Here is a 26,843-nt window from a genome sequence, read left to right as displayed (position 1 = left end):
TGTGGATGACATAATCCTTACAACCTCATCCATCAATTTAAGAGAAAAGTTTATGACTTTACTTGCTCGTGAGTTTGATATGAAGGACTTGGGACCCTTAAATTACTTCTTGGGTATCTCTGTCTAACGATCACCAACCGGGCTATTTTTGTCACAATCAAAGTACGTTGAGGAACTCCTTGAAAGAGCAGGATTGTCAACACGCAAACTAACAGCTACTCCTGTTGACACACTTGGCAAACTAAGTACACAATTTGGTTCACCTTATTCAAGTACCACTTATAACAGGAGCTTAGCAATAGCTTTACAATATCTCACATTTACAAGGCCGGATATCTCCTATGTTGTTCAACATGTTTGTCTCCACATGCACTATCCTAAAGAACAACACATGAACGCTCTAAAATGTATCTTACGTTACATCAGAGGCACAACCTCTCACGGTCTTCATCTATATAATTCAACTACTCTTATCTCCTATACTTATGCCGACTAGGGTGGGTGTCCTGACACTACGCGTTTGACATCTGAATATTGTGTATTTTTTGGAGACAACCTCCTATCTTGGTCTTCTAAATGCCAAAGCCACATTATCTCGATCTATTGTTGAAGCCGAATACTGAGTGGTCGCCAACGTTGTGTCAGAAACTTGTTGGCTTTGAAATCTGCTCCTTGAACTTCATTCTCCGTTACAGAGAGCCACACTCGTATATTGTGTCAATGTGAGCGCTATTTACCTTACCGGAAACCCTATTCAACACCAACGTACGAAGCATATCGAGATGATATTCACTTTGTTCTTGAAAAAGTTTCACGTGGTCTTGTTCGAGTACTTCACGTCCTCTCAAGATACCAAATTGCACACATATTCATTGTATATATATTCTATATATGTAAAGTATTTGCACAACTAATAGTTTACAATCATGTCCTAAATTGTAACATAGTTTGTTACGTTCTGTATTGTATATCTATACTGATCAAATTATTAAGCGGCAATCATTATCTTCTATAACAGTAGACTCATATATTAGAAGGTTAGTCAGTTAACCATAAGAATGTTGGTTTACGATTGGTATCAACGATTCCTTCGTTTAAAATCAAACCTAAGTATGATCATTACCAATCAAAGCAGGTATGTTTTGTTTTTTGTTTTTTTTTTATTGTGGAAATTATCTATTGGTTAAAATATGTCTTTACGTATTTATGTTGTTAGATTTAATTTATTCCTACATTATATGTCCTATAACCTATTAATGCATTGATTTAATATACCTTATATTATTAGACTTTAATAATGAGCTTATTAACTTATGAGACTCTTGATATGACATAAGCTCTAATAATTATCCATAATGTAGCTCTTAACTAGTCTAGATGGAAGACTTTTTGAGTTGCTACTCCTTAATGATAAGAAGTTGATCCCTAGCTTGTTCTCTTATATAGATAGGAGCTTATGCACACTCCATGATGTATTAATACACACAACACTTACTAATAAATAATTCCATCAATTAAGTGATAGGTTACAAGTTGTCTTCTTATGGCTTCTTCATCTCTTAACACATGTAAGTATCATTTCCTTAATGTTTATATTGGTATGAATTACATGATGATTATGTTATGTTCAACATCGGGTATCCGAGCAAACTAGTTATCATATATTTAATAAAATCCGAATTATATGTTTATGTTTGTGATAACCGGAAAGCTCTTAACATGTTATCTAATCTTTAATTGTATATCTACATTCGGATAAATATCTGATGACGGTCCAATGCTTATGTCTTTTCCCCTCTGGTCTAAAATCATGTAGTTCATCACTCTTTGCCCTTCCTGACATGCATCAGTACTCAACTTTTTTTTTTTTTTTTTTTTTTTTTTTTAATGTTATTAACATAGTTATTTATCATATTGAGACTTAGCATGTATTAGTGGAAATATAGTAATAAAAAAAATAAAAAATTCTTTCAGACTGCTTATTACATCTTACTTTATATGCCCGAAGCAAATTACTTATAAAATATTCTAGTTTGGCTTAATGATCACTAAAGAACAAGGGTATATATATTAAGATGATCAGTCTATTCCATTTAAATACGAATGTGCTTACTGTTGCATTATACTTAACCACTCAAATGTGCTCATGAATCATGATCATCAAAATGTTGCACATATTTACTGCCAAACACGTTGTGTTATTAAGTAGCAATTTTACCTATTTATTTATCTAAGTCAGATTTTGTACGTATAAACAATTGTGAGACTGAAAATTAATCGTTAATTTACTTACGTAACATACACCAATTAATAGAAATAACTGTACATCTAATTAAAGGTTTTAACCTTCTGTTTTATTATGGTGGTATATGAATAATTGTTTTATTATGGTGTACCTAATTTTTTTTATTTATTATTAGATGGATTCAATCTGTAACTTATCTTGATCAATTCAATTCATTTTGATCATTTTATTGATGATAAGAGTACTTAATTTTCTTAAATGTGCATTACGTAACCAACTAATGCATCAATAAATTAATGTTAGTGTCTTAATGATTTGTTAATATTTTCTTTGTTATGATTACATCTAATTTTGATTTTGCATTATGAAGTAATGTTTTTAGTAATGTTATGTATGTTGAACATTACTTTCAATGGTTAGTGATTTACCTGTCTACTGTCTATTTTGAATAATTAATTGAGTAAAATTCGTTTACTATAGAACATTACGGAACATGTTTATGTATTTTTTTATTAACGTGTTTAATGTTTACCTAATTATTAAGATTAGTCGTCGGCCCAACGGAAGGCTACTACTTGAAATAACTATGGTGAATGAAAAGTCATATATTAGGTTACGTTTGGTGTCTAAGAATTGTGGAATAGCCCAATGGTGACCCATAATTTTGATACATCGTACGATATTTAGCAAATTATTTATAATTAGTTTACTCATATTTCTGCCCAACGGTGATGTATTTGTAAATTAGTTTTACATTACTTAATTAAGAAGTTATAAGTGTATTGTTGAAGGAACTAACGAGAAGTCAACAACTTCACCTAACTTCTTTGATAAATTTAATTTCGTGTTGTGATTAAATTTATATATACACCAACTTTTGCCCTATAGTTGGTGTTATTATCATCATTATGTCACTAATATAGTATTATTTTATAAATTTTTTCCTTTTTTTTTTATGTACCATGGAAATTATTATAGTCCTTAATGAGCATAATAATGAGTATGAGCAATTAATTTCAGCTTTGACACCCACTGCTATTGCAAATTGTATTTCTGGTATTGAACATTTGAACGGAACTAATTTTGTATCGTGGAAGGATCAAATTAAGATTTCTCTCGGCATAACTGATTTGGACTATGCTTTAAGATTTGATCAACCCGCACCTCTTACCGACGAAAGTACGGTTGAACAAAAGACGGTTCATGATATATGGGAAAGATCAAATCGCATGTCTCTAATGATAATGAAGAATTCTATATCGCCCGCTATTCGAGGAGCCATTCCCGACTCCGAAAATGCTAAAGAATTCTTAGAATTTGTCGAGGAACAATTTAAGGGCTCATCCAAATCTCATGCGAGTACCCTTATTCTTAAAATGCTTACCACGAAGTATGATGGTGTTAGTGGGGTACGTGAGCACATCATGATGATGAATGACATGGCCTCAAAACTAAAGGGCATGGACATGGAAATATCTGAGGGTTTTCTCGCTCACTTCATTATGACATCTCTCCCTTCTCAGTTTGGTCCTTTTAAGATCAATTACAACACTCAAAGGGGGAAATGAAAAATGAGCGAGTGATTGCCATGTGTGTCAAAGAAGAGGAAAGGTTGAAAATTGAAAAACCCGATGTTGCTCACCTCACCACCGCTAAAAGTACTCGTAAGAAAGTTTTCAAAAATAACAAAGGTTCAAAATGGGAGAAAGGAAGTTCCGCAAAAGAAAGTTCCTTAAAGGCAAGTGCAAGTAAGGGCAAGGAAACTGGTCCAAAATGTAAGTTTTGTAAGAAACATGGACACATTCAAAGAGAATGCCCAAAGTTTCGAGAATGGTTAGACAAGAAAGGTCCGTATATATCCTATATTACTTACCATGAATGTTTTTCAATTAATGTTACCTCTAATACTTGGTGGAGTGGTGCTATGGTTCATGTTACTAACTCATTGCAGGGATTCCTTTCAAAGAAGAAGCTACAAAAGGGGGAAAGAATCATTAAAGTCGGTAACGGAGATGTTACATGTTGAAGCTATTGGGACTCTCTTATTAGTTTTAGAGGGCGGTTTCAGTTTGTACTTAAATAATATACTTTATGTTCCATTAATGACTCGGAACCTTATTTATGTTTCTAAACTTGATCGTTTTGGTTATGATTTTGGGCATAATTGTTTGGAAGTGTATTTTGATTCTCATGTTATCGGTACTGGTTCATTAGAAAATGACCTCTATAAGCTTCATTTAGATAACAACTTTGCGGAATCCCTATTGACCATGGACGTAAATGTTATCACTAATGGACAAAGGAAAAAACTAGAAAATGAAAATTCCTCAAGATTGTGGCATAAACGTTTAGGTCACATATCAAAAGACAGAATGCAACGTCTAACTAAGGAAGGAATTCTTCCTACTGTAGATTTTTCTGACTATAGCCAATGTATTGAATGTGTTAAGGGAAAATTTGTGAAAACAAATAAGAAAGGGTCCACAAGAAGTAAAGAACTTGAAATTATTCACATGGACATTTGTGGACCTTTTATCGCTGATATAGGAGGACATAAGTATTTTATCACTTTCATTGATGACTATTCTCGTTATACTTATGTTTACTTGATAAAAGAAAAGTTTGAATCTCTTGATGTTTTCAAAATCTATAAGGTTGAAGTTGAAAATCAACTAAAATGCAAGATTAAGATTGTGAGATCAGATAGGGGTGGAGAGTATTATGGTAAACATTCTGATGTTGGACAAAGCCCCGGTCCATTTGCCTTATTTTGTCATGCACATGGAATTATAAATCAATTTACTATGCCGGGAACACCGCAACAAAATGGTGTTTCCGAAAGGCGTAATCGAACCCTTATGGATATGGTTCGAAGTATGATTTGTAATTCAAGTCTCCCAAAGTACTTATGGAGTGAGGCATTAAAAATAGCTCCTAAATAGAGTGCCTTGTAAGTCTGTCCCTAAAACTCCATTTGAACTTTGGACAGGAAGGACACCTAACTTGAACTATCTTAGGGTATGGGGTTGTCCAGCCGAGGTTAAAATTTTTAATCCTCAAATAAACAAACTCGATTCCAAAACCATTAGTTGTTATTTTATCAGATATACTGAACGTAGTAAAGGTTACTGGTTCTATTGCCCTAATCATACTACAAGAATTGTCGAATCAAGAAATGTTGAGTTCATTGAGAATGGTGAAAATAGTGGGAGTGGGGGAAGAAATATTGTGATGACCCGAAAATTTCTGACCAAATTTAAACTTAATCTTTAACGTTTCCGATACGATAAGCAAAGTCTATGAAGTTGAATCTCAAAATTTTTGAACTACTTTCATATATTCAAATACCTTTCGGTTGTTCTAACGATTCGCAAACAATTATATGTATATAGATACATATATATATATATATATATATATATATATATATATATATATATATATATATATATATATATATATATACTATAATTTGAAAACGTAACAATGTATTAATTGTTTGATACCTTACATTAAACTTATTGGTTTAAATATTTATTTGAATATATATGATAAGTTGGAATATTAATTTTATGAATAACTTGCGACGTATATTTAAAACGTGTTTATGAATGTTGAAAATATATATTAACTTGGTCATAAAACGATTTGTTATTATATATATATATTAACAAATAGCGAGATAATGATTTATAGAAGTAAATGACCAAAACACTCGAAAGTTTAAGATACACTTTGAATGATATAGTTTATTGATAATTTAAGACTATATTTTGACAAAGGTACGAGTCACAAAACGTAAATTGCGAGCTTTCTAAGCGTACGAAAATGCGTTCGAGAAACCGGAACCGGGAGATAAGTCGAGTGACAACGTACGAGTCATCGGAACGAAAATTACAAGTCAACTATGCACATGAATTTAATATAATATATAATTAATTATTTAAATTATATATATTATATATATTATATAATAATATGTCGACAAACAAGAAAACAAAAACATTTTGAGCTGGATCAGGCGGCCATGAGATCGCATGGAAAATACACTAAAAACCCATGCGATCGCATGGGCATCAGATTCCAAAAAGTTGCCTATAAAAGTCCAGTTTCTGCTCGAGTTTATTTAAACATATATTACTCCATAAGTTATTTATTTATTTAAATTATTATTATTATTATTATTATTATTATTATTATTATTATTATTATTATTATTATTATTATTATTATTATTATTATTATTATTAATTATATCACTTAAAATACTACGACGAGGTCATGAGCGTGTCATTTTCAAAATGGTTTTCAAGCGAGATAGAGCTGAGGAAATTATGGGTTATTGCCAAGGAGGTTATGGATAATGTTTGGGGGTATATTTGTGAATCAAACTTAGTGTTTATCATCTCCGTTACGTCTACGTACTTTCCTATAATATTGAATCTCAATACTGATACGTAAGCACTTATATCTTATCTTTTATATATTAACTATGTATCCATGTCTAGTGCTCGAGTATATATATTTATATATGCTTGTATGCTAAATTTCGTCGTTAAACAATTTATAATGAATCACTAATTAAATACATATATTACTGGTAAAAGGTATATGATATACATGTTTTTGGAAAGCTGGCGAAAAATCAATAACTTTTCATTTAGATATCGAATAGTTTCGATGAACAGATTAAAAGATATGATCAACTGAATTATGTTTGACGTTAATTAAAATTGCTTTTGAATCTGCAATTAAGATTTAAACAACTTGTTTATGAGACTGATAAAGTGAACTTTTAAATATTACCAACCGAGTAAATGAATCCTTATATAAGGCACGTCTCGTTTTGTTGAACTATTGTCAAAATTGACTTTTTGAAACGACTTTGGATAACTATTATATGTCGATCTCGAGCATTAGGATTGTGATACACTATGACCTGACCTAGCTTAATAGACATTTATTGACCAACATATGTTCTCTAGGTTGAGATCTACGATTAATTGGTAATTCGAGTTTCGGTCACATTTTGGTGAACAACTTTATATGCTGCTAAGGTGAGTTTCATTGCTCCCTTTTTAATTGCTTTTGCAATATATATTTTTGGGCTGAGAATACATGCAATTTATTTTAAACGCAATGGATACAAGTACATACTTAATTCTACACTGAGTTTGAACCGAAAATCCCTTAGCTTTGGTAACTAGTAGCTGCCAGTACATAGGATATGGACTGGTGGGCGCGAATAACAGTATATGGATCCATAGGGCTTGACATCCCCGTCCGAGCTAGAGCGCTAGCCTTTTAACGGACGTGTGTTATTTGAGTTTAGGACACGTTGGTTTACGTGTATTAAAACGAATGGGGTAATTATCATTATAACGTTAAAGCTTAGTTATCAGGGTGCTCTGTTACGTAGAATCTATTGACAAACTTTTGATAAACGTTTCTGGATGAAACAACTGAAATCTTGTGATCCACTTTTATATACAGATTATGCGAAACACTAAAACTATGAACTCACCAACCTTTGTGTTGACACTTGTTAGCATGTTTATTCTCAGGTTTCCTAGAAGTCTTCCGCTGTTTGCTTATATGTTAGACAAGCTATGTGCATGGAGTCGTACATGGCATATTTTTCAAGGAAACGTTGCATTCACCAAATCATCACCATGTATCTTATTTTGACTGCATTGTCAACGGAAGTACTATTGTAAACTATTATTTACAGTGATTGTCTATATGTAGAAATCATCATATGTCGAAAACCTTTGATTTAAATATTCATTTATGGTGTGCCTTTTCAAAAGAATGCAATGTTTACAAAACGTATCATATAGAGGTCAAATACCTCGCAATGAAATCGATGAATGACGTGTTCGTCTATATGGATTTGGAGCGATCGTCACAGTTGGTATCAGAGCGTTGGTCCTAGTGAACCAGGTCTTGCATGAGTGTGTCTAACTGATAGTTGTTGGGATGCATTAGTAAGTCTGGACTTCAACTGTGTCTGCATGTCAAAAGTTTTGCTTATTATTTCTTGTCGGAAATTACCTGCTTATCATTCCTAGTCTAGACACGTTTTACTGCATTGATTGCATGAATAGTGTATAGAATTTGGTATTATATATACATATGTAAATTTCTCCGTAATTTATGGAATTTGGTATTATATATACATATGTAAATTATGTATTGAAGAATACCAAACTAAATTCTATAATCTAATTCATATCAAAAATCATCTCCCTAATTATACAAGATGGATCCCGTATCTTGTTCAAATTCCTTAAACTCTGACAGCTATTCCGATATGGATATTCACCTGAATTTCGAAGACAGTGTAACCGGAATGGATCAACCAATTAGCCATCATCTATTCTGGATGAATTGGGGATGGGTTCGTAATCTACTTAATTATTGGAGACAAGAAGAAGGCGATCCCTTCCATCCACCACATTCACCTCTTAGTGAAGAACCTGAAGCACTTACCGGCGAACCCGTTCGTAACACCATTTTCACCCTCATTTCCAGAACAGCTCGCAACGACTACGTAATATCCAATATTCTAAATCTTATTCATCCGCTTGTCCGAACCACCAATCATCCCAGTATAATAGAAGAAGTCAACGAGCTTCGCGCTCGGGTAGTGGCTTTGGAGAATATGGTGCAAGGATTACAAACACCAGCATCAGCACCAACAGCATAACCAGTACCACCATCATCAACACCAACAGTATCATTACCACCACCAATAACAACATCCCCATTACACGCCTCAACATCACAATCTGTACCTCGGATATCAACATCATACTCACCATAGATACCAAGGGGTACCAACAACAATAAATGATGAAGTATTGATTCATAACTTCACCGGAGAAATATTCTACGACGATTATGTAATCTCTAAAATCTTAGAGATTATTTATCCCAGTTCTAACCGTAAATCTGATGAATAGAAATGACAGAAGAAAGAGTAGAAACCCTGACAAGAATGGTACGTAAGGTACAAGATAGACTTGTTTTACAAATAGCATCAATAGTACCCTTAGCCTCACCAGCACAGTCAGTGCTGTCAACATCGCCTCGAACATCACGAGCTCCGTCAGTTCAAGAAAGCACCGTGGACATCATTACGAATCAACAACGAGTATATTGTATCAATGAGTTATGAAGTAATAACTCATTTCCTCTAAAGAATTTATATGTATATCTTATATATATAAATTTTAAAACCATCGTAAATCTTTTCGTACTAAGCAATTCTGTATGAATTGAAAAAGGGTAAATATTACTCGGTTAAATTCATATTATTAATATGCTATGATGTACATCCTTCGTTAACAACTTAACCTTCGTTAACTACAATCTCTGTTTCAACATAATGAATTCCATTTCATAATAAACCAAGTGTATTATTCAATTACATAATTGATTTTACATTTTCATTTTCGATGTACTCGAAACTTTCCAGAAAACATCATCTGTGCCTTGTAAGGTTCACAAAAAAAATTCCCCGAGCAATCAACATCCTTCACCAAGGAAAAAGAATAAATAATGAAGTATTGATTTCATTAGTGAAATACTCCGCGAAGATTATGTAATCTCTAATGTTTTAGAGATTATTCATTTCTAATTCAAGCCAAAAATCAAATGAGCTTACTATGATCCGAATTACATCCGAAGAAAATATACATACAGATATTATCATAAAGACTGTAATGAAAAATTCTTTTTTACAAAATATTACTTGTGAAATCTTTAACGGGTAGGTAATACTCGGGAAATATATAAGTTCACAATTAATATGTTACACTGTACATTCTTCAACCTTGATTCAAAAAAAAATTATTAACAATGCTCGCAACGATATACAATCGTTTTCATACAAATTCAATTACATATTCTGATATTGACGGATCAGAATCCAAGTCATAACTCTGAACCGGTGAAATCATTCTTAGATCTCTACATCTTTCAAAGCTATACTTTGATTTCAAAACTGTGAAAGATCCTTTGGTATTGTTTCTTTGCAATTCCTTTTCAAAGTATCCAGTTTTACCACACTTCCAACCAGTCAACTTCAACTTTTCAGATTAAGCCTTATTGTAATCTTGATATATACGTTCTTGTAACTGGGGAACCTTTTATGTTCCACCACATTAGCAGTAAATTTATCAACAACTTCATTGATCCTTGACCTTCCGAAAAATCCTTATACTCATTGAAACCCTATCATGTACTCATCCACATCTTGTAACGGCAATTGCCATACCAACTACCGGGAATTAGCAATCAGTATTTTGAATCTCGCAGCATTTTTTATGACAACAATTATATAAAGATAACATCTATCTTCTAGACTTACATACTTCGAATGTGAAGTTTCTAAAAAACACCCCAAACTGTGAAACTAGTCCTCCGAATTTTGGAAAAATGCTGATGAAGCAGCAAAAACTGTAAACGACATTAACAGTCAAAAGTTTGATGATAAAGAATGGTATGGTGGTAAAGCTGAGATAAAGAGAAGGTTTGGAACTGGAAAACGGATTTAACAGACCGTGAAGGAGACAAAGGACAAATACAAGGACCAAAATCTATATTCAAAGAATCCAAATGATTCAGTGTCTGCTGAAGTCATTAACGAATACCTTGCTCCTGACTCTAAACCTTCACAGACAAATCTTCTTCACCAACCGTTAATATTAGAAATTCTAAGATATTATCGTATCCTTCATTATAAATACCCTCGATATTTCTGAAGATATTTTCATAAATATTCTTATCTGAAATCATTCATCTCTTCGCGCTATCTGTATTACATCATAAAAGAAACTATTTTAGTTTCTAAATTCTGAAACCTTCAAGTTTAAAATATGAATGTTTTTTGAAGTAGTGTTGGGAACTGAAGCATGAATTAATATAATATAATGACACTTGATCAACGTGAATATATTACAGTAAGTCATGCTGAGTTTCTAATGGAACGTGATAAAGGTTCACAGATCCCACCCTCATCATGAACCATGCTACATAACTCTTTCATTCTATATAATCTCTAAATATATCAAGAAAATATATTTCTTGATGATTCGGTCTTTTCCGGATATTCTGGTAATTTGATAAATCAAGATCGTGCCATTACAAGTCCCTTCTTAGAACATTAACTATGTTCATTTCAAAATCCATACCTACGAATTCTGGACCATTATTCGCTTGACTTAAAGTCGGGAAGAGAAAATGAAAGCATGAAGCTCCGAAATATAATGGAAAATATAAAGCCCTATAACAACCCCGAAATTACAAACCATGTATATCAATGCGTATAGCAATATAAAGACACGGGAGAATGAAAAACACTATAACCCCAAGGTAATGGTAGAAGAAAATAACTTCCTCTGGTGGTAGATGAAAAAGAAGAATGGCAGATATGAAAGTTAGGAGTATATCAAGAATCAGAACTGGATGAAGCATTTCACAATCTTTTGGAAGTATGAAATGAAGAAGAAGAAGATGTAGGAGTGGTGAAAATAATGAAACGGAAGTGTTTAATTTATAGCAAAATATCAGACATAGCAATCGAGGCAGATTACGCATTTAATCAAAGAAAATCCTAATTTCCGCAAATTTCGAAGAATCAAATCTTATTTAGATAATGAAGATTTTCTATTCCTTAAATTCCGGAAATCAATCGTTACTACGTCAACAGTTAAGGCGAATCTCTATTCCTTCAATTCACTATTTTACGATAACTTCTCTCATATGCTTCGAGTAATTGGATTGTTTTATCCATATTATTCAACGGTAATAAAAATTCTATTTATCAACTCATATTCGTCATGAAAACATTTTTATTGTTAGCCATGACGACCTCACTCAAATTTCGGGACGAAATTTCTTTAACGGGGAGGTACTGTGATGACCCGAAAATTTCTGACCAAATTTAAACTTAATCTTTAACGTTTCCGACACGATAAGCAAAGTCTATGAAGTTGAATCTCAAAATTTTTGAACTACTTTCATATATTCAAATACCTTTCGGTTGTTCTTGACGATTCGCGAACAATTATATGTATATAGATACATATATATATATATATATATATATATATATATATATATATATATATATATATATATATATATATATATATATATATATACTATAATTTGAAAACGTAACAATGTATTAATTGTTTGATACCTTACATTAAACTTATTGGTTTAAATATTTATTTGAATATATATGATAAGTTGGAATATTAATTTTATGAATAACTTGTGACATATATTTAAAACGTGTTTATGAATGTTGAAAATATATATTAACTTGGTCATAAAACGATTTGTTATTATATATATATATTAACAAATAGCGAGATAATGATTTATAGAAGTAAATCACCAAAACACTCGAAAGTTTAAGATACACTTTGAATGATATAGTTTATTGATAATTTAAGACTATATTTTGACAAAGGTACGAGTCACAAAACGTAAATTGCGAGTTTTCTAAGCGTACGAAAATGCGTTCGAGAAACCGGAACCGGGACATAAGTCGAGTGACAACGTACGAGTCATCGGAATGAAAATTACAAGTCAACTATGCACATGAATTTAATATAATATATAATTAATTATTTAAATTATATATATTATATATATTATATAATAATATGTCGACAAACAAGAAAACAAAAACATTTTGAGCTGGATCAGGCGGCCATGCGATCGCATGGAAAATACACTAAAAACCCATGCGATCGCATGGGCATCAGATTCCAAAAAGTTGCCTATAAAAGTCCAGTTTCTGCTCGAGTTTATTTAAACATATATTACTCCATAAGTTATTTATTTATTTAAATTATTATTATTATTATTATTATTATTATTATTATTATTATTATTATTATTATTATTATTATTATTATTATTATTATTATTATTATTATTAATTATATCACTTAAAATACTACGACGAGGTCATGAGCGTGTCATTTTCAAAATGGTTTTCAAGCGGGATAGAGCTGAGGAAATTATGGGTTATTGCCAAGGAGGTTATGAATAATGTTTGGGGGTATATTTGTGAATCAAACTTAGTGTTTATCATCTCCGTTACGTCTACGTACTTTCCTATAATATTGAATCTCAATACTGATACGTAAGCACTTATATCTTATCTTTTATATATTAACTATGTATCCATGTCTAGTGCTCGAGTATATATATTTATATATGCTTGTATGCTAAATTTCGTCGTTAAACAATTTATAATGAATCACTAATTAAATACATATATTACTGGTAAAAGGTATATGATATACATGTTTTTGGAAAGCTGGCGAAAAATCAATAACTTTTCATTTAGATATCGAATAGTTTCGATGAACAGATTAAAAGATATGATCAACTGAATTATGTTTGACGTTAATTAAAATTGCTTTTGAATCTGCAATTAAGATTTAAACAACTTGTTTACGAGACTGATAAAGTGAACTTTTAAATATTACCAACCGAGTAAATGAATCCTTATATAAGGCACGTCTCGTTTTGTTGAACTATTGTCAAAATTGACTTTTTGAAACGACTTTGGATAACTATTATATGTCGATCTCGAGCATTAGGATTGTGATACACTATGACCTGACCTAGCTTAATAGACATTTATTGACCAACATATGTTCTCTAGGTTGAGATCTACGATTAATTGGTAATCCGAGTTTCGGTCACATTTTGGTGAACAACTTTATATGCTGCTAAGGTGAGTTTCATTGCTCCCTTTTTAATTGCTTTTGCAATATATATTTTTGGGCTGAGAATACATGCAATTTATTTTAAACGCAATGGATACAAGTACATACTTAATTCTACACTGAGTTTGAACCGAAAATCCCTTAGCTTTGGTAACTAGTAGCTGCCAGTACATAGGATATGGACTGGTGGGCGCGAATAACAGTATATGGATCCATAGGGCTTGACATCCCCGTCCGAGCTAGAGCGCTAGCCTTTTAACGGACGTGTGTTATTTGAGTTTAGGACACGTTGGTTTGCGTGTATTAAAACGAATGGGGTATTTATCATTATAACGTTAAAGCTTAGTTATCAGGGTGCTCTGTTACGTAGAATCTATTGACAAACTTTTGATAAACGTTTCTGGATGAAAAAACTGAAATCTTGTGATCCACTTTTATATACAGATTATGCGAAACACTAAAACTATGAACTCACCAACCTTTGTGTTGACACTTGTTAGCATGTTTATTCTCAGGTTTCCTAGAAGTCTTCCGCTGTTTGCTTATATGTTAGACAAGCTTTGTGCATGGAGTCGTACATGGCATATTTTTCAAGGAAACGTTGCATTCACCAAATCATCACCATGTATCTTATTTTGACTGCATTGTCAATGGAAGTACTATTGTAAACTATTATTTACAGTGATTGTCTATATGTAGAAATCATCATATGTCGAAAACCTTTGATTTAAATATTCATTTATGGTGTGCCTTTTCAAAAGAATGCAATGTTTACAAAACGTATCATATAGAGGTCAAATACCTCGCAATGAAATCGATGAATGACGTGTTCGTCCATATGGATTTAGAGCGATCGTCACAAATATTGAACTTGAAGAGAGTGTAAACACTCATAATTCTGATATTTCATTACAACCGAACATGGTAACTACACCATCAATAGCTCAAAATGAGGATGGTGCCTTGCTGTTAATGAATCACAACATAATGAGTTACCACATGATACTCCCACCATTAATGAACACACACATGATGAAGAAGAAGATCATGAACCCGATTCTCAACAACCGTTACGAAGGTCTACAAGAGCTAGAAGATCTGTCAACTATAATGATTTCGTAGTCGACCTAAATGAGGTTGACTATGACTTAAGCAAAGTTGAAGATCCTATTTCCTATAAAGAAGCCATTACGAGCAACCAATAAACTCAATGGCTTGAAGCCATGCATGACGAGTTGGAGTCGATGGAAATAAATGATGTCTGGAAAATTACAGAATTACCCAAAGGTGCTAAACCTGTTGGGTGTAAGTGGGTCTGTAAGACAAAATTAGAACTGAAAGGCAACATTGAACGATATAAAGCACGACTAGTTGCTAAAGGCTACACTCAAAAGGAAGTAATAGATTATAATGAAACCTTTTCTTCTGTTTCGAGAAAAGAATCATTAAGGATCATTATGGCTTTAGTAGTTTATTATGATTTGGAATTGCATCAAATGGATGTTAAAACTGCATTCCTAAATGGTAACTTGCATGAAGATGTCTATATGACACAACCCTAAGGTTTTAAGGTTGAAGGCAAGGAACACATGGTTTGTAAGTTGAAAAGATCCATATATGGGTTAAAGTAAGATTCTCAACAATGGTATCTGAAATTTCATGAAGTTATTGATAAGTTTCATTTCAAGAAAAATGCAGTGGATCAATGTATATACCTTAAGATCAGTGGGAGCAAATTTTCTATCCTAGTATTATACGTTGATGATATTCTTCTGGCATGTAATGATTAAGATATGTTGTATGAGACCAAAAGATTCCTTTCATGTAATTTTGACATGAAGGATCTCGGGGAAGCCTCTTATGTGATTGGCATCGAAATACATCGAGATAGGTCTCGTGGTATTTTGGGTTTGTCACAAAAGGCATATATTGGAAAGGTCCTTAAGAAATACAAAATGTATAATTGCTCACCATCAGTTGCCCCTGTCGTTAAGGGTGATCATTTTGGCTCGTTTTAATGTCCTAAAAATGAGTTGAAACGCGAAGATATGAGACTTATACCGTATGCTTCGGTTGTAGGAAGTCTTGTATACGCTCAAGTTTGTACGCGTCCTGATATCGCATACATAACGGGCATGCTTGGAAGATATCAATCCAATCCAGGAATGGATCATTGGAAAGCAGCCAAAAAGGTTTTACGATATCTTCAAGGAACTAAGGATTTAATGTTGACTTATCGAAGAACGGATAACCTTGAAGTTATGGGTTACTCGGACTCCGATTTTGCCAAATGTAAGGACGATAAGAAATCCACTTCAGGGTACATTTTTATGCTTTCAGGGGGTCCTATTTCATGGAAGAGTCATAAGCAAGAATTAACCACAACTTCTACCATGATGGCTGAGTATGTTGCATGCTATCACGCTTTTAGCCATGCTATTTTGCTCAAGAACTTAATTTCCGGACTTAAGGTGGTTGACTCCATATCACGACCCATTAGACTATACTGTGACACTAGTGCTGCTGTTAGTTTCTCAATAGCACTAGTTCTAGTGGCGCTGGTTTATATCTTGACACTAAGTACTTGTACATTCGAGAAAGAGTTGAAGAAAAGAACATTGCCATTGAGTACGTACGCACTAATGACATGTTGGCTGATACACTTACAAAAGATTTACCTCCCAAGCTCTTTCTAGAGCATGTTGCCGGCATGGGATTATGTAATAACCTTGTTTAAGGATTATGATCCACATCATGTTGAAGTTTGTTATTCCCTATATTGTGCACATTATGAGATATTATTAACAAACAATTATTAATGGATCACTATTATGAATGGTTTATGTTGGTTACCACTAATGTTCTAATTACCATTCGAATTCATTATGGATTATGAAAATTATGAATTATGAGAATGTCTAATTGTATAATTTATAGGGGTCCTGTATCGAAAATGATACATGTGACTATATCGGTTTGCGTTAGAAATTCTACCTAATGACGCTTATTTGTTAAATCAATTAACTGGCCAAATTTTACGAACCATTAATAGGTATACGGCTAAGTGGGAGAATGTTAGATTTAATTTATTCCTACATTATATGTCCTATAACCTATTAATGCATTGATTTAATATACCTTATATTATTAGACTTTAATAATGAGCTTATTAAGTTATGAGACTCTTGATATGACATAAGTTCTAATAATTATCCATAATGTAGCTCTTAACTAGTCTTGATGGAAGACTTTTCGAGTTGCTACTCCTTAATGATAAGGAGTTGATCCCTAGCCAGGGGCGGAGCCAGGATTTAACAATAAGGGTGACTTACTCGAGAATTAGATGATAACCACAATAATAAAATGTCATATCGAGATAAATAAACAACGATAACCATTTTATGTATAAAAACACATACAAGTTAAACCGAATACATAAGTGATGCCAAAAACAACATGCAAAAACTAAACAAATTGTGCTCACGCCAAGTCATATTTTTCACGAAGTAACCTATCAATAATACTAGTTACAAAGTCGAAACTAGTTAAATATTAATAAACATATGGTAAAATATAGTATATTAAAGGAATTGTACCTTGTGTGGTACAAGTTGGACACGTCGACGTCTTTTTAGAAGCAAAAGCATCAATTATCTCATCCGTAGTAAAGATATCAGCAATGTCTCTTTCAATATATAGTAGCAAACAACTTTTCAGAAAGTCATCACCCATGCTACATCGAAGTATAGTTTTCACAATTTCATTACCGAGAAAGCTCTTTCACTTGTTGCAGTTGAAATTGGAAGAGTTAATATAAGATGGATCAACCTGTCAAGCAGCGGATAGACTTCGTCAGACGGATCAACCTATCAAGCAGCGGATAGACTTCGTTCTTCTTAGTTTCTTGTAGGCCTCTACACAACTCTGCAATTGATCATGATTCACTGATTCATATATTAATACAAATACAATATACAACGTATAATTATGAGATGAAATATTGTTAAAAAAACAGAGACTTACGAGTTAGGACGTTATCACGTTAACTTGATTTCTCTCGTTTGGAACTACGCACTAAATAACTCAAATAAGTGAAAAGATATAAAATAAATAAATTTGAGAAGATGCTTTATCTTATTTATTGTTAGTTAATTAATAGCCTAATTTACGGAACTGCTTATTTGCTTAATTGCATTAGATATATCACATAGCATTTAGTCCAATATTTAATAATTCTAGAAAAGTATACACTTTGTTGGGTAAGACATATACAAATAATGGATAATTAAGTTGTCCATGTATTTGATTAAATATTATTTAGGCTTCAATTGAAGGAGACTTAAGAAAAATAATTAATCATAACTTATTAATTTTTCATTGCAATTAGGCCCATTGGGGGAGGCTGAGCATCCCCATGTCCCCTCCCTGGCTCCGCTACTGTCCCTAGCTTGTCCTCTTATATAAATAGGAGCTTATGCACACTCCATGATGTACTAATACACGCAACACTTACTAATAAACAATTCCATCAATTAAGTGAGAGGTTACAAGTAGAAGATCAAGCATCCTAGTTGTCTTCTTATGGCTTCTTCATCTCTTAACACGTAAGTATCATTTCCTTAATGTTTATATTGTTATGAATTACATGATGATTATGTTATGTTCAACATATGTATCTTTTAAATTTGTGGGAATCGTTAAAATTGATTAATAATATTAGTGTAAATCTTAGTATTAAAGAACAAAATCTCGTTGGGATATTCTTTAATCAAAGATTAAAGATAATCTTAGTATGTAAGAACAAAATTTAAGACTAAAGATTTTCCGTTTCTTACGTTGATTAAGTACTATGATTAAAGATTAATATTAACTGACTAATTAATAGATATTCTTAGATAATTATTTAGCATTATATCCGTTAAACTGAATTCTGTTCTTGCAATTTCGTTGAAAGCTAATCCAGCTCTGCTGTTCTCTTTGTTAATGAGGCATCAGCAATGTTCTCTAACATCGAATCTATACGTTGTGAATTGATCTTAATATCCTGCATATTTTGTTTATGCTGTTGTTCGAAGTTAGTGCTGGAGTCTTTAGCTCTTTCTCTGATGAATGTTTGCAGGTGACTGTTTTTTAATATAGGTATCCATCATGGGTCATTTTGCACTCTGACTGTTACTTGAACCTGAAGGTATTTGGCCGCATTTTGTCTTCAGCTGTGGTGCTACTTTTGTTACTTACTGTGTTTGTCCGTGTATTTGGTTGCAGTGTGTTTTGGTTAGTGCATTGCTGCATACTCGAATGATATGCAGATGGGTGGCATATGTATCTTGTATGTGAAAATACGGTAACTAATTTTGGGTTTAGGTGCATGGCAACATAATGCTATATGTTTAGTAATCGATAGATCAACATCTTTGACTGTTTTTTGTTCCTATGTAATTCTTTTGTGGTATGGATGGTTTTTTTGTTAGACACAATCAAACTAATGGAGGAATTTCCATTACCACTATGGTCTATGTCATGATTGGTGGACAATAAGTTTGGTATTTGTTATTTTTGGGTGTAATCATGTGATCTTTATATATTCACTTTTGTCCCAGATATTGCCACGATCACATTTGGTTTGAATTTGAAGGTAATGTCAAGCTAGGTCTCGCTTCCTGGCCTTGGAGGATCCTTTACAATTTTAGTCTATTGAGGATCCTTTCATGAGTACTTTTGATTGTGTCTACTTGTATGGATTTAATGTGACATTGTGACTTATTATGCATATAACATTAAAGCCAACGTTCATATGTACAATAATGGAATTTGTAAGTTTTCAATAGATTTGTAAATTAAGTGCAATCTCGCACACTAATACATAGAAATGTGACTTAGTGACATTTGTTGATCAACATAATATGATACTCCAGTATTACTTTGGCAGTTTTTGTTTGATTAGTTAACCTTGCTTGTTGATCAATAAGATACAGAATATGATATTTACTTTGTAAAAGTTGTTTAAGTAGTTGCATGAATTTTTTGAATGACTATGTTGACAACTAAATTTGAGGAAAATTGTATTCATATTTTATAGACATTTATATTTGGGCAAATGGTCCGAAAGGGTAACCTATGTTGTCAAATTTGGCAATCAAGGTAACCCCAATTTCATTAAGCCCAAAAAGGACTCGATTTTAATTTTTGCTCGCTAAAATGACTGCGTGTTTGAAAATTTTAAAATTGGGGTAAGTTTTTGATGGAATACCACATGTAAACAAGTCACAAAACCATTTTATGTATGCATATATTTTTGAAAATATATATAGAGCAAGCGGAAGCATTTTTCAATTGTTTAATGTGTATTTTAACCTTTTAAAATGTATTCCATCTATAGATCTAGTCTTGTACAATATACTAAAATGTAAAAGAAGCTAGTTAGGGTTTTATACCTTCTCCTAAAATGGAGGTTGAAGCAAGAAGATGAAGATGATGAAGATGAGAATGAACCTTAGTCTCTAACTTCAGACCTCAAATCTTGTATACCCACAAGCTATGTAATCAACACCACCAAATGGGTTAGGATTTTGGACACCAAAGAAACTTGCAAAATCACAAGAAGAACCCTCTTCTTCCTCTCCAAATTTTCAGCCAAAAGGGTGAATGGGGAGAGAGTTTTTGAGTTTGAAAGCAAGTATTCAAAATGTGTGTGTGTAAAATTGTGCAAGCATGCTCAACCTTGAGTGTTGGAATACATTTAATCAAAAAGGCATGGGTGGGGTGCCTTGGGACTCCAAAACCGCCACCACCACCCTCCTCCCCTTTTTTTTATTTTTTTTATTTTTTTTAGCATTCCTTTATTTAAAATGTCTTGCAACAATTTTTGATACTTACACATTTTTATATAATTTTATAAACCTCTTTATAAAATTAAAACACACATATATATAAGTTTAATCATATAAATAATTAAACTTACTTATAATTATCCATATAATTATTTCTTGCATTTTACCTTTAGAAAACCAATTTCTAAAGTATAGGTGTCAAGTATTTATTTATTAAAGATCCATTCGATAAGATAAATACTAAAAGTGTTGATAAGCTTGTTATTGGGTATGACCCGACTTGGATCATAACATTTTAGCCACATTAGTTTAATATGTCTCTCGGGCATATGAAATACCTTCAATCTCCCACTTGCACGAGAAACATAAGAAATTAATGTAAGTGACGGATACCACCTAACGACCGTCCATCACCCCTAATATGTTATGACTTAGTGCCATTCAATAACATCATCCCTTTCGAGTTCCCATCTCGATTATGATCAGGTGAATCTTTCAATATATCCTTTTGTCCTAGATGTCATGTCAAATCCAAGAGACATAGAATGATCACTCTCTTATAGATTTAACTTTATCATGCCTTAGACATCCGACTCTCAACGAATAAGAGGGACAAATTCCATCTTGACTACATACGTCCTAGACATCACACTTAGTACCATACCTGAAGCCTCCCTTATGTACTACCATATTTCAGAATAGCGAAGGAAAGAATCAAGGCACAATATTCGGTGAATATCCGAACCCAATATGTGTCTCAGGTCAGAGGATATAATGATATTCTCCTTTACTCAAGATTACATGTGATCAACCACAAAGGCTCCATATAGTAAATCTTGAGAGCGGGTCTTCCAATATTTGTGTCCCACAAATATCTATGAACCTTGGTTGCAACCTTGCCCCACATTCACCATTTGAATGTTAACCAATCCAAGTTCATAATAGTTTAGACCTCACACTTGCTCCCACAAATGTGATCAACTACGGAATTTAGAATAATAGTTTATTCATGGATAAAATATGCAAAATTGGAACATGACTCATAATTAAATTAATACCATAATTATATTGATGAGTTTGAACTAATTCGATCCGTTACAATACTTAAAATAGATCAATTGCAATCACTAGAATATCGAAGCCCTAATGCACAAACACGTCCCTCATGTTTTGGCCCATGTAAAAGCTTCGTGAGTGGATCCGCAACATTTTGATCTGTGTGAACTTTGTGAATACATATCTTTCCTTTTTCAACCTCATCCCTAATGTAGTTGAATCTCCACTCAATGTGACGAGTCTTTTGATGAGCACGAGGTTCCTTGATTTGAGCAATCGCACCCTCGTTGTCACAAAAGATCTCAAGAGGGTCCTGAATGGAAGGGACCACTCCTAAGTCATCGATGAATTTCTTCATCCATGCAGCTTCCTGAGCTGCCAGTGAGGCGGCAATGTACTCCGACTCTGTAGTGGATAACGCAACAACTTCCTGTTTTGAGCTCTTCCAAGAGACTGCACCACCATTTAACATGAAGACATAACCGGATTGTGATCGAGAGTCATCTCGATCAGTTTGGAAACTCGCGTCCACGTAACCTTTTACAGCGAGTTCTTCCTCACCAGACCCATATATTAGAAACATATCCTTAGTCCTTCTAAGGTATTTCAATATACTTTTAACAGCAATCCAATGACTGTTTCCTGGGTTGTTCTGGTATCTACTTGTCAAGCTTAGAGCGCATGACACATCCGGTCTAGTACATATCATTGCATACATGATAGACCCAATAGCGGATGCATATGGGACTTTCTTCATTCTCTCTTGTTCATCTTTCGTGGTAGGACACTGAGATGAACTGAGAATGGTTCCTCTTTGAATAGGTACCAAACCTTTCTTAGAGTTTTCCATCTTGAACCTTTTCAAGATTTTATCAATGTATGTACTTTGACTTAAACCTATCAATCTCTTGGATCTATTCCTATAGATCCCTATCCCCAATATGTATTGTGCTTCTCCAAGATCCTTAATGGAGAAGCAACTCTTTAGCCAAGTTTTGACTTCTTGCATTGTGGTAATATCATTCCCAAATAATAATATATCATCCACATATAGCACAAGGAACACTATAGAGCTCCCACTAGCCTTTTTGTATACACAAGCTTCATCACCATTCTTAATGAAGCCAAATTTCTTTGCCTCTTCATTAAAACGATGATTCCACATTCTAGATGCTTGTTTCAATCCGTAGATTGATTTCTTTAACTTGCATACCTTTTTAGGATTTTTCGGATCAACAAAACCTTCGGGCTGTACCATATAGACATCTTCCTCAAGATATCCATTTAGGAAAGCGGTTTTGACATCCATTTGCCATATTTCATAGTCATAGTGAGTAGCAATGGCAAATAATATCCTAATAGACTTTAGCATCGCCACTGGCGAGAAAGTTTCATCATAATCAACCCCTTGACTTTGAGTGAAACCTTTTGCTACAAGTCTAGCTTTGTATGTATCCAAGTTTCCATGTATGTCGGTTTTCTTCTTGAAAAGCCATTTGCAATCAAATATCTTGGAGCTAGGAGGTTGCACGACAAGTTCCCAAACTTGATTTTCATACATGGATTGCATCTCAGCGTTCATGGCTTCCTGCCATTTATCTTTATCAATCCTTGATAAAGCATCTTCGTAGTTTGTGGGTTCATCCAAATCAACCGTATAGCAACCATCCACGAGAAAACCATATCTCTCAGGAGGATTACTAATCCTACTAGATCTTCGAATGTCTTGTGTACTTTGATCATCCACTTGATCATTTTTAACATCCTCATGTTGAGTACTAGTGCCAACCAATTGTGTATCATCGGCTTGATCTTGTACCTCTACAAGATCTATCTTCCTTTCACCATCACCTTCCATAAGGAACTTGGTTTCAAGGAATTCTGCCTTCCGAGCAACAAATACCGTTTGTTCGGATGGATCATAGAAGTAATATCTCATGTCATCTTTGGGATATCCTATGAAGATACACCTTGTGGATCGAGCATGTAGCTTATTCGCTACATAACGCTTAGGATAAGCTTCACATCCCCATACTTTCAAGTATGAAAGAGAAGGAGGTTTTCCAAACCACATCTCATGAGGAGTTCGTTCCACTTTCTTGGTTGGGGCCATATTTAAAATACGAACCACGGAGCTTAGACAATAACCCCAAAATGATAGAGGTAACGAGCTTCTTGCCATCATAGATCGAACCATATCCATTAGGGTTCGGTTCCTCCTTTCGGAAACTCCATTAAGTTGGGGTGTTCCGGGTGGAGTAAGTTGTGAGATAATCCCACAACTCCTAAGATGATCTTGGAAGGCATCGCTTAGGTATTCACCTCCTCTATCGGTACGAAGTACCTTAATTGTCCTATTGAGTTGATTTTGTACTTCATTTTGATATTCTTTGAATGCTTCAAACGTTTCGTCCTTGTGTCTTAATAAGTAGACATATCCGAAACGACTAAAGTCATCAATGAAAGTAACAAAGTATCTTTCACCATTCCTAGTCATGGGTTTAAAGGGTCCACATACATCCGAATGTATTAATCCCAATAAATCCTTAGCCCTTTCATAAGTCCCTTTGAAAGGTGCTTTAGTCATCTTGCCTTGTAAACAAGATTCACATACATCAAACGAATCCATTTCATTTGATTTCAAAAGTCCATTCTTTTGAAGTGTATGCATTCGGTTCTTGTTTATATGGCCAAGGCGACAATGCCATAAATAGGAATCACTCAAATCCCTTTTGAGTTTCTTGGTGTTTGTATGGTATATAGAGCTCGATGATGCGTCATCATGAACCAATTCATAAATTCCATTTGAAGGCGAAGCCTTGAAATAGAATACATTGTCTTTAGAAACATGAATATCATCATCAATAAAATTAACAACGTAACCACATTGTTTTAAGCGAGAAATAGATATAATGTTTCTACACAAATCCAGAGCATACAAAACATTTTCTAAAATAAGTTCCAATCCGTTTGGAAACTTCAAAATAAATTCTCCTTGAGCTTTAACATGCACCTTTGCACCATTGCCCATATAGAGACTTGATGTTCCCGTCTTATGATCACTTCTTTTGAACCCCTGCATAGAATTGCAAATATGAGTTCCACATCCGGTGTCTAATACCCATGTATTAGAAGAAGTAATACTAAGCTCTATATATACCATATATATATTACCTGAGGTTTGCCCTGCATCCCTCTTGTCCTTCAACTCCTTAAGATAGACCGGACAGTTTCGTTTCCAATGACCCATCTCACCGCAACCGAAACATGGGTCTTCTTTGGGGTTTGCCTTCTCGGCTACCTTTTGCTTCTTAGCCTTGTTGATAGTTGGGGTAACCATCTTCCCTTTCCCTTTGCCTTGATGGGCGGGTCCTTTTCTCTTGGCCACCTTTGGCTTAGAGGTGTTAACTTTTGACCCACCTTGATCGATTGCTAACATGGGTAAAGCCCTTTTACCCATGCTAGTTTCCGCCGTTCTAAGCATACCGTGAAGCTCACCTATGCTCTTATCCATCCCATTCATATTGTAATTAATTACAAATTGATCAAACCTTTTTGATAGGGAGTTAAGGATAAGATCGGTGGCTAACTCATTAGATATGTTTAGGTTAAGGCGGTTAGCACGATCGATAAGGCTTTTCATCTTAAGTACATAAGATGAAACCGATTGGGTATCGTCCATACGACAAGCATGTAGCGCCCGAACCATTTCGAAATGCTCGACACGCGCTTGTTGGAGGAACATCTCCTTCAATTGCGTTATCATGTCGTATGCACTATGATGCTCGAAATCCTTTTGGAGTTCGGGTATCATAGTCCCAAGCATTAAGCATGAGACTTGAAGGGAGTCGTGGCAATACTTATCGTAAGAGGCCATTGCCTCCACATCATTCTCATCCGGTTGATCGGGAATGGGGTCCTCAAGTACATACGCTTTATCCTCTTGTTTGAGGACAATCCGAAGATTGCGGAACCAATCCATAAAGTTGGTATGATTGAGTTTGTCTTTCTCGAGGAGAGGCCGTAACGATAGGTTGTTCATGTTAAGTGGTGCGTTTTGCATGTTGTTGATGTTATTAGCGGCCATCTACAAAATTCAACAAAGTCCTTTTAAGTATCGATTTTAAATTTAATAAACAATACCCTTTTAATTTGTTTTATTAAATATTAGAATCCAACGGTAAATCAAATTTCGGTTAGGTGACCTTTATCCCGTCATTTGATTTAGCTAGGTAGTCATAATGACAATTGCAATCCTTTTGCAACTTCTAAGTTATGGGATCATGTAATCCTTTTGCATGGCATATTAATCCCATCAACGCCTATTTGTTCCTCATGCTTCGGTGACCCTAAGTTCATGATTCCCAAATCAAGTCGTCCTACTTGTGTAAACATGTAGACTTAACATACAAGTGGTTAGGTGACCTTTATCCCACATGTATGCGAAGTGTACCTTATTCATATTAGTTCACTCATGACGGTTAGGTGACCTTTATCCCATCAAGAGATTCCTAATATGTCTAAGTGTTTCCACAAAAAGATGGCGTTTAACTTGTTTACCTTGTTTTAGTTAAAGGGATTTTATGTTTTCTACATTCTAGTTTTAGAGAACAAAATGCTATACACCAACATGCATTTGGTGTGTAGTGTTTTATGAAAAACCTATTTTCATGTCCTTTTAGTAAACCAATTACTAGTTATAAACCATTTCATTACCTTTTAAATAAACCATTTTATTTAGATCTAACAACCAATTATTAGTGTCATTTTGTTATGTTTTATTATAACCACTTATAATGTATTATGCAAGTGTTAACATGTGATAATCTTGTAGCGACCAATCATACAAACATACACAACATGCATAACAAAATATGTTCACAATCGGGAGCCATATTGGTGGACATTTGTTTAGCCAAAAAACAAATGTCACCGGTAAGGGTAAAGGAAAGT

At 33.7% G+C, this 26,843-nt stretch overlaps 2 protein-coding genes across 2 annotated transcripts; both read left to right on the top strand.

The window, feature by feature from the left end:
• Positions 1-3,207: 3,207 nt before the first annotated feature.
• Positions 3,208-3,813, top strand: LOC139841539 (uncharacterized). The gene has a single exon (XM_071831749.1). The coding sequence runs from the start codon at positions 3,208-3,210 to the stop codon at positions 3,811-3,813; it is 606 nt and encodes a 201-aa protein (XP_071687850.1).
• A 12,239-nt stretch (positions 3,814-16,052) lies between these two features.
• Positions 16,053-16,989, top strand: LOC139841538 (secreted RxLR effector protein 161-like). The gene is made up of 2 exons (XM_071831748.1): positions 16,053-16,565; positions 16,942-16,989. The coding sequence occupies exons 1-2, from the start codon at positions 16,053-16,055 to the stop codon at positions 16,987-16,989; spliced, it is 561 nt and encodes a 186-aa protein (XP_071687849.1).
• Positions 16,990-26,843: the final 9,854 nt, after the last annotated feature.

Source organism: Rutidosis leptorrhynchoides, chromosome 4, assembly GCF_046630445.1.
Source record: "Rutidosis leptorrhynchoides isolate AG116_Rl617_1_P2 chromosome 4, CSIRO_AGI_Rlap_v1, whole genome shotgun sequence".
In the NCBI taxonomy this organism is placed as follows: Eukaryota; Viridiplantae; Streptophyta; class Magnoliopsida; order Asterales; family Asteraceae; genus Rutidosis; species Rutidosis leptorrhynchoides.
This window is presented reverse-complemented; position numbering and strand designations above follow the sequence as displayed.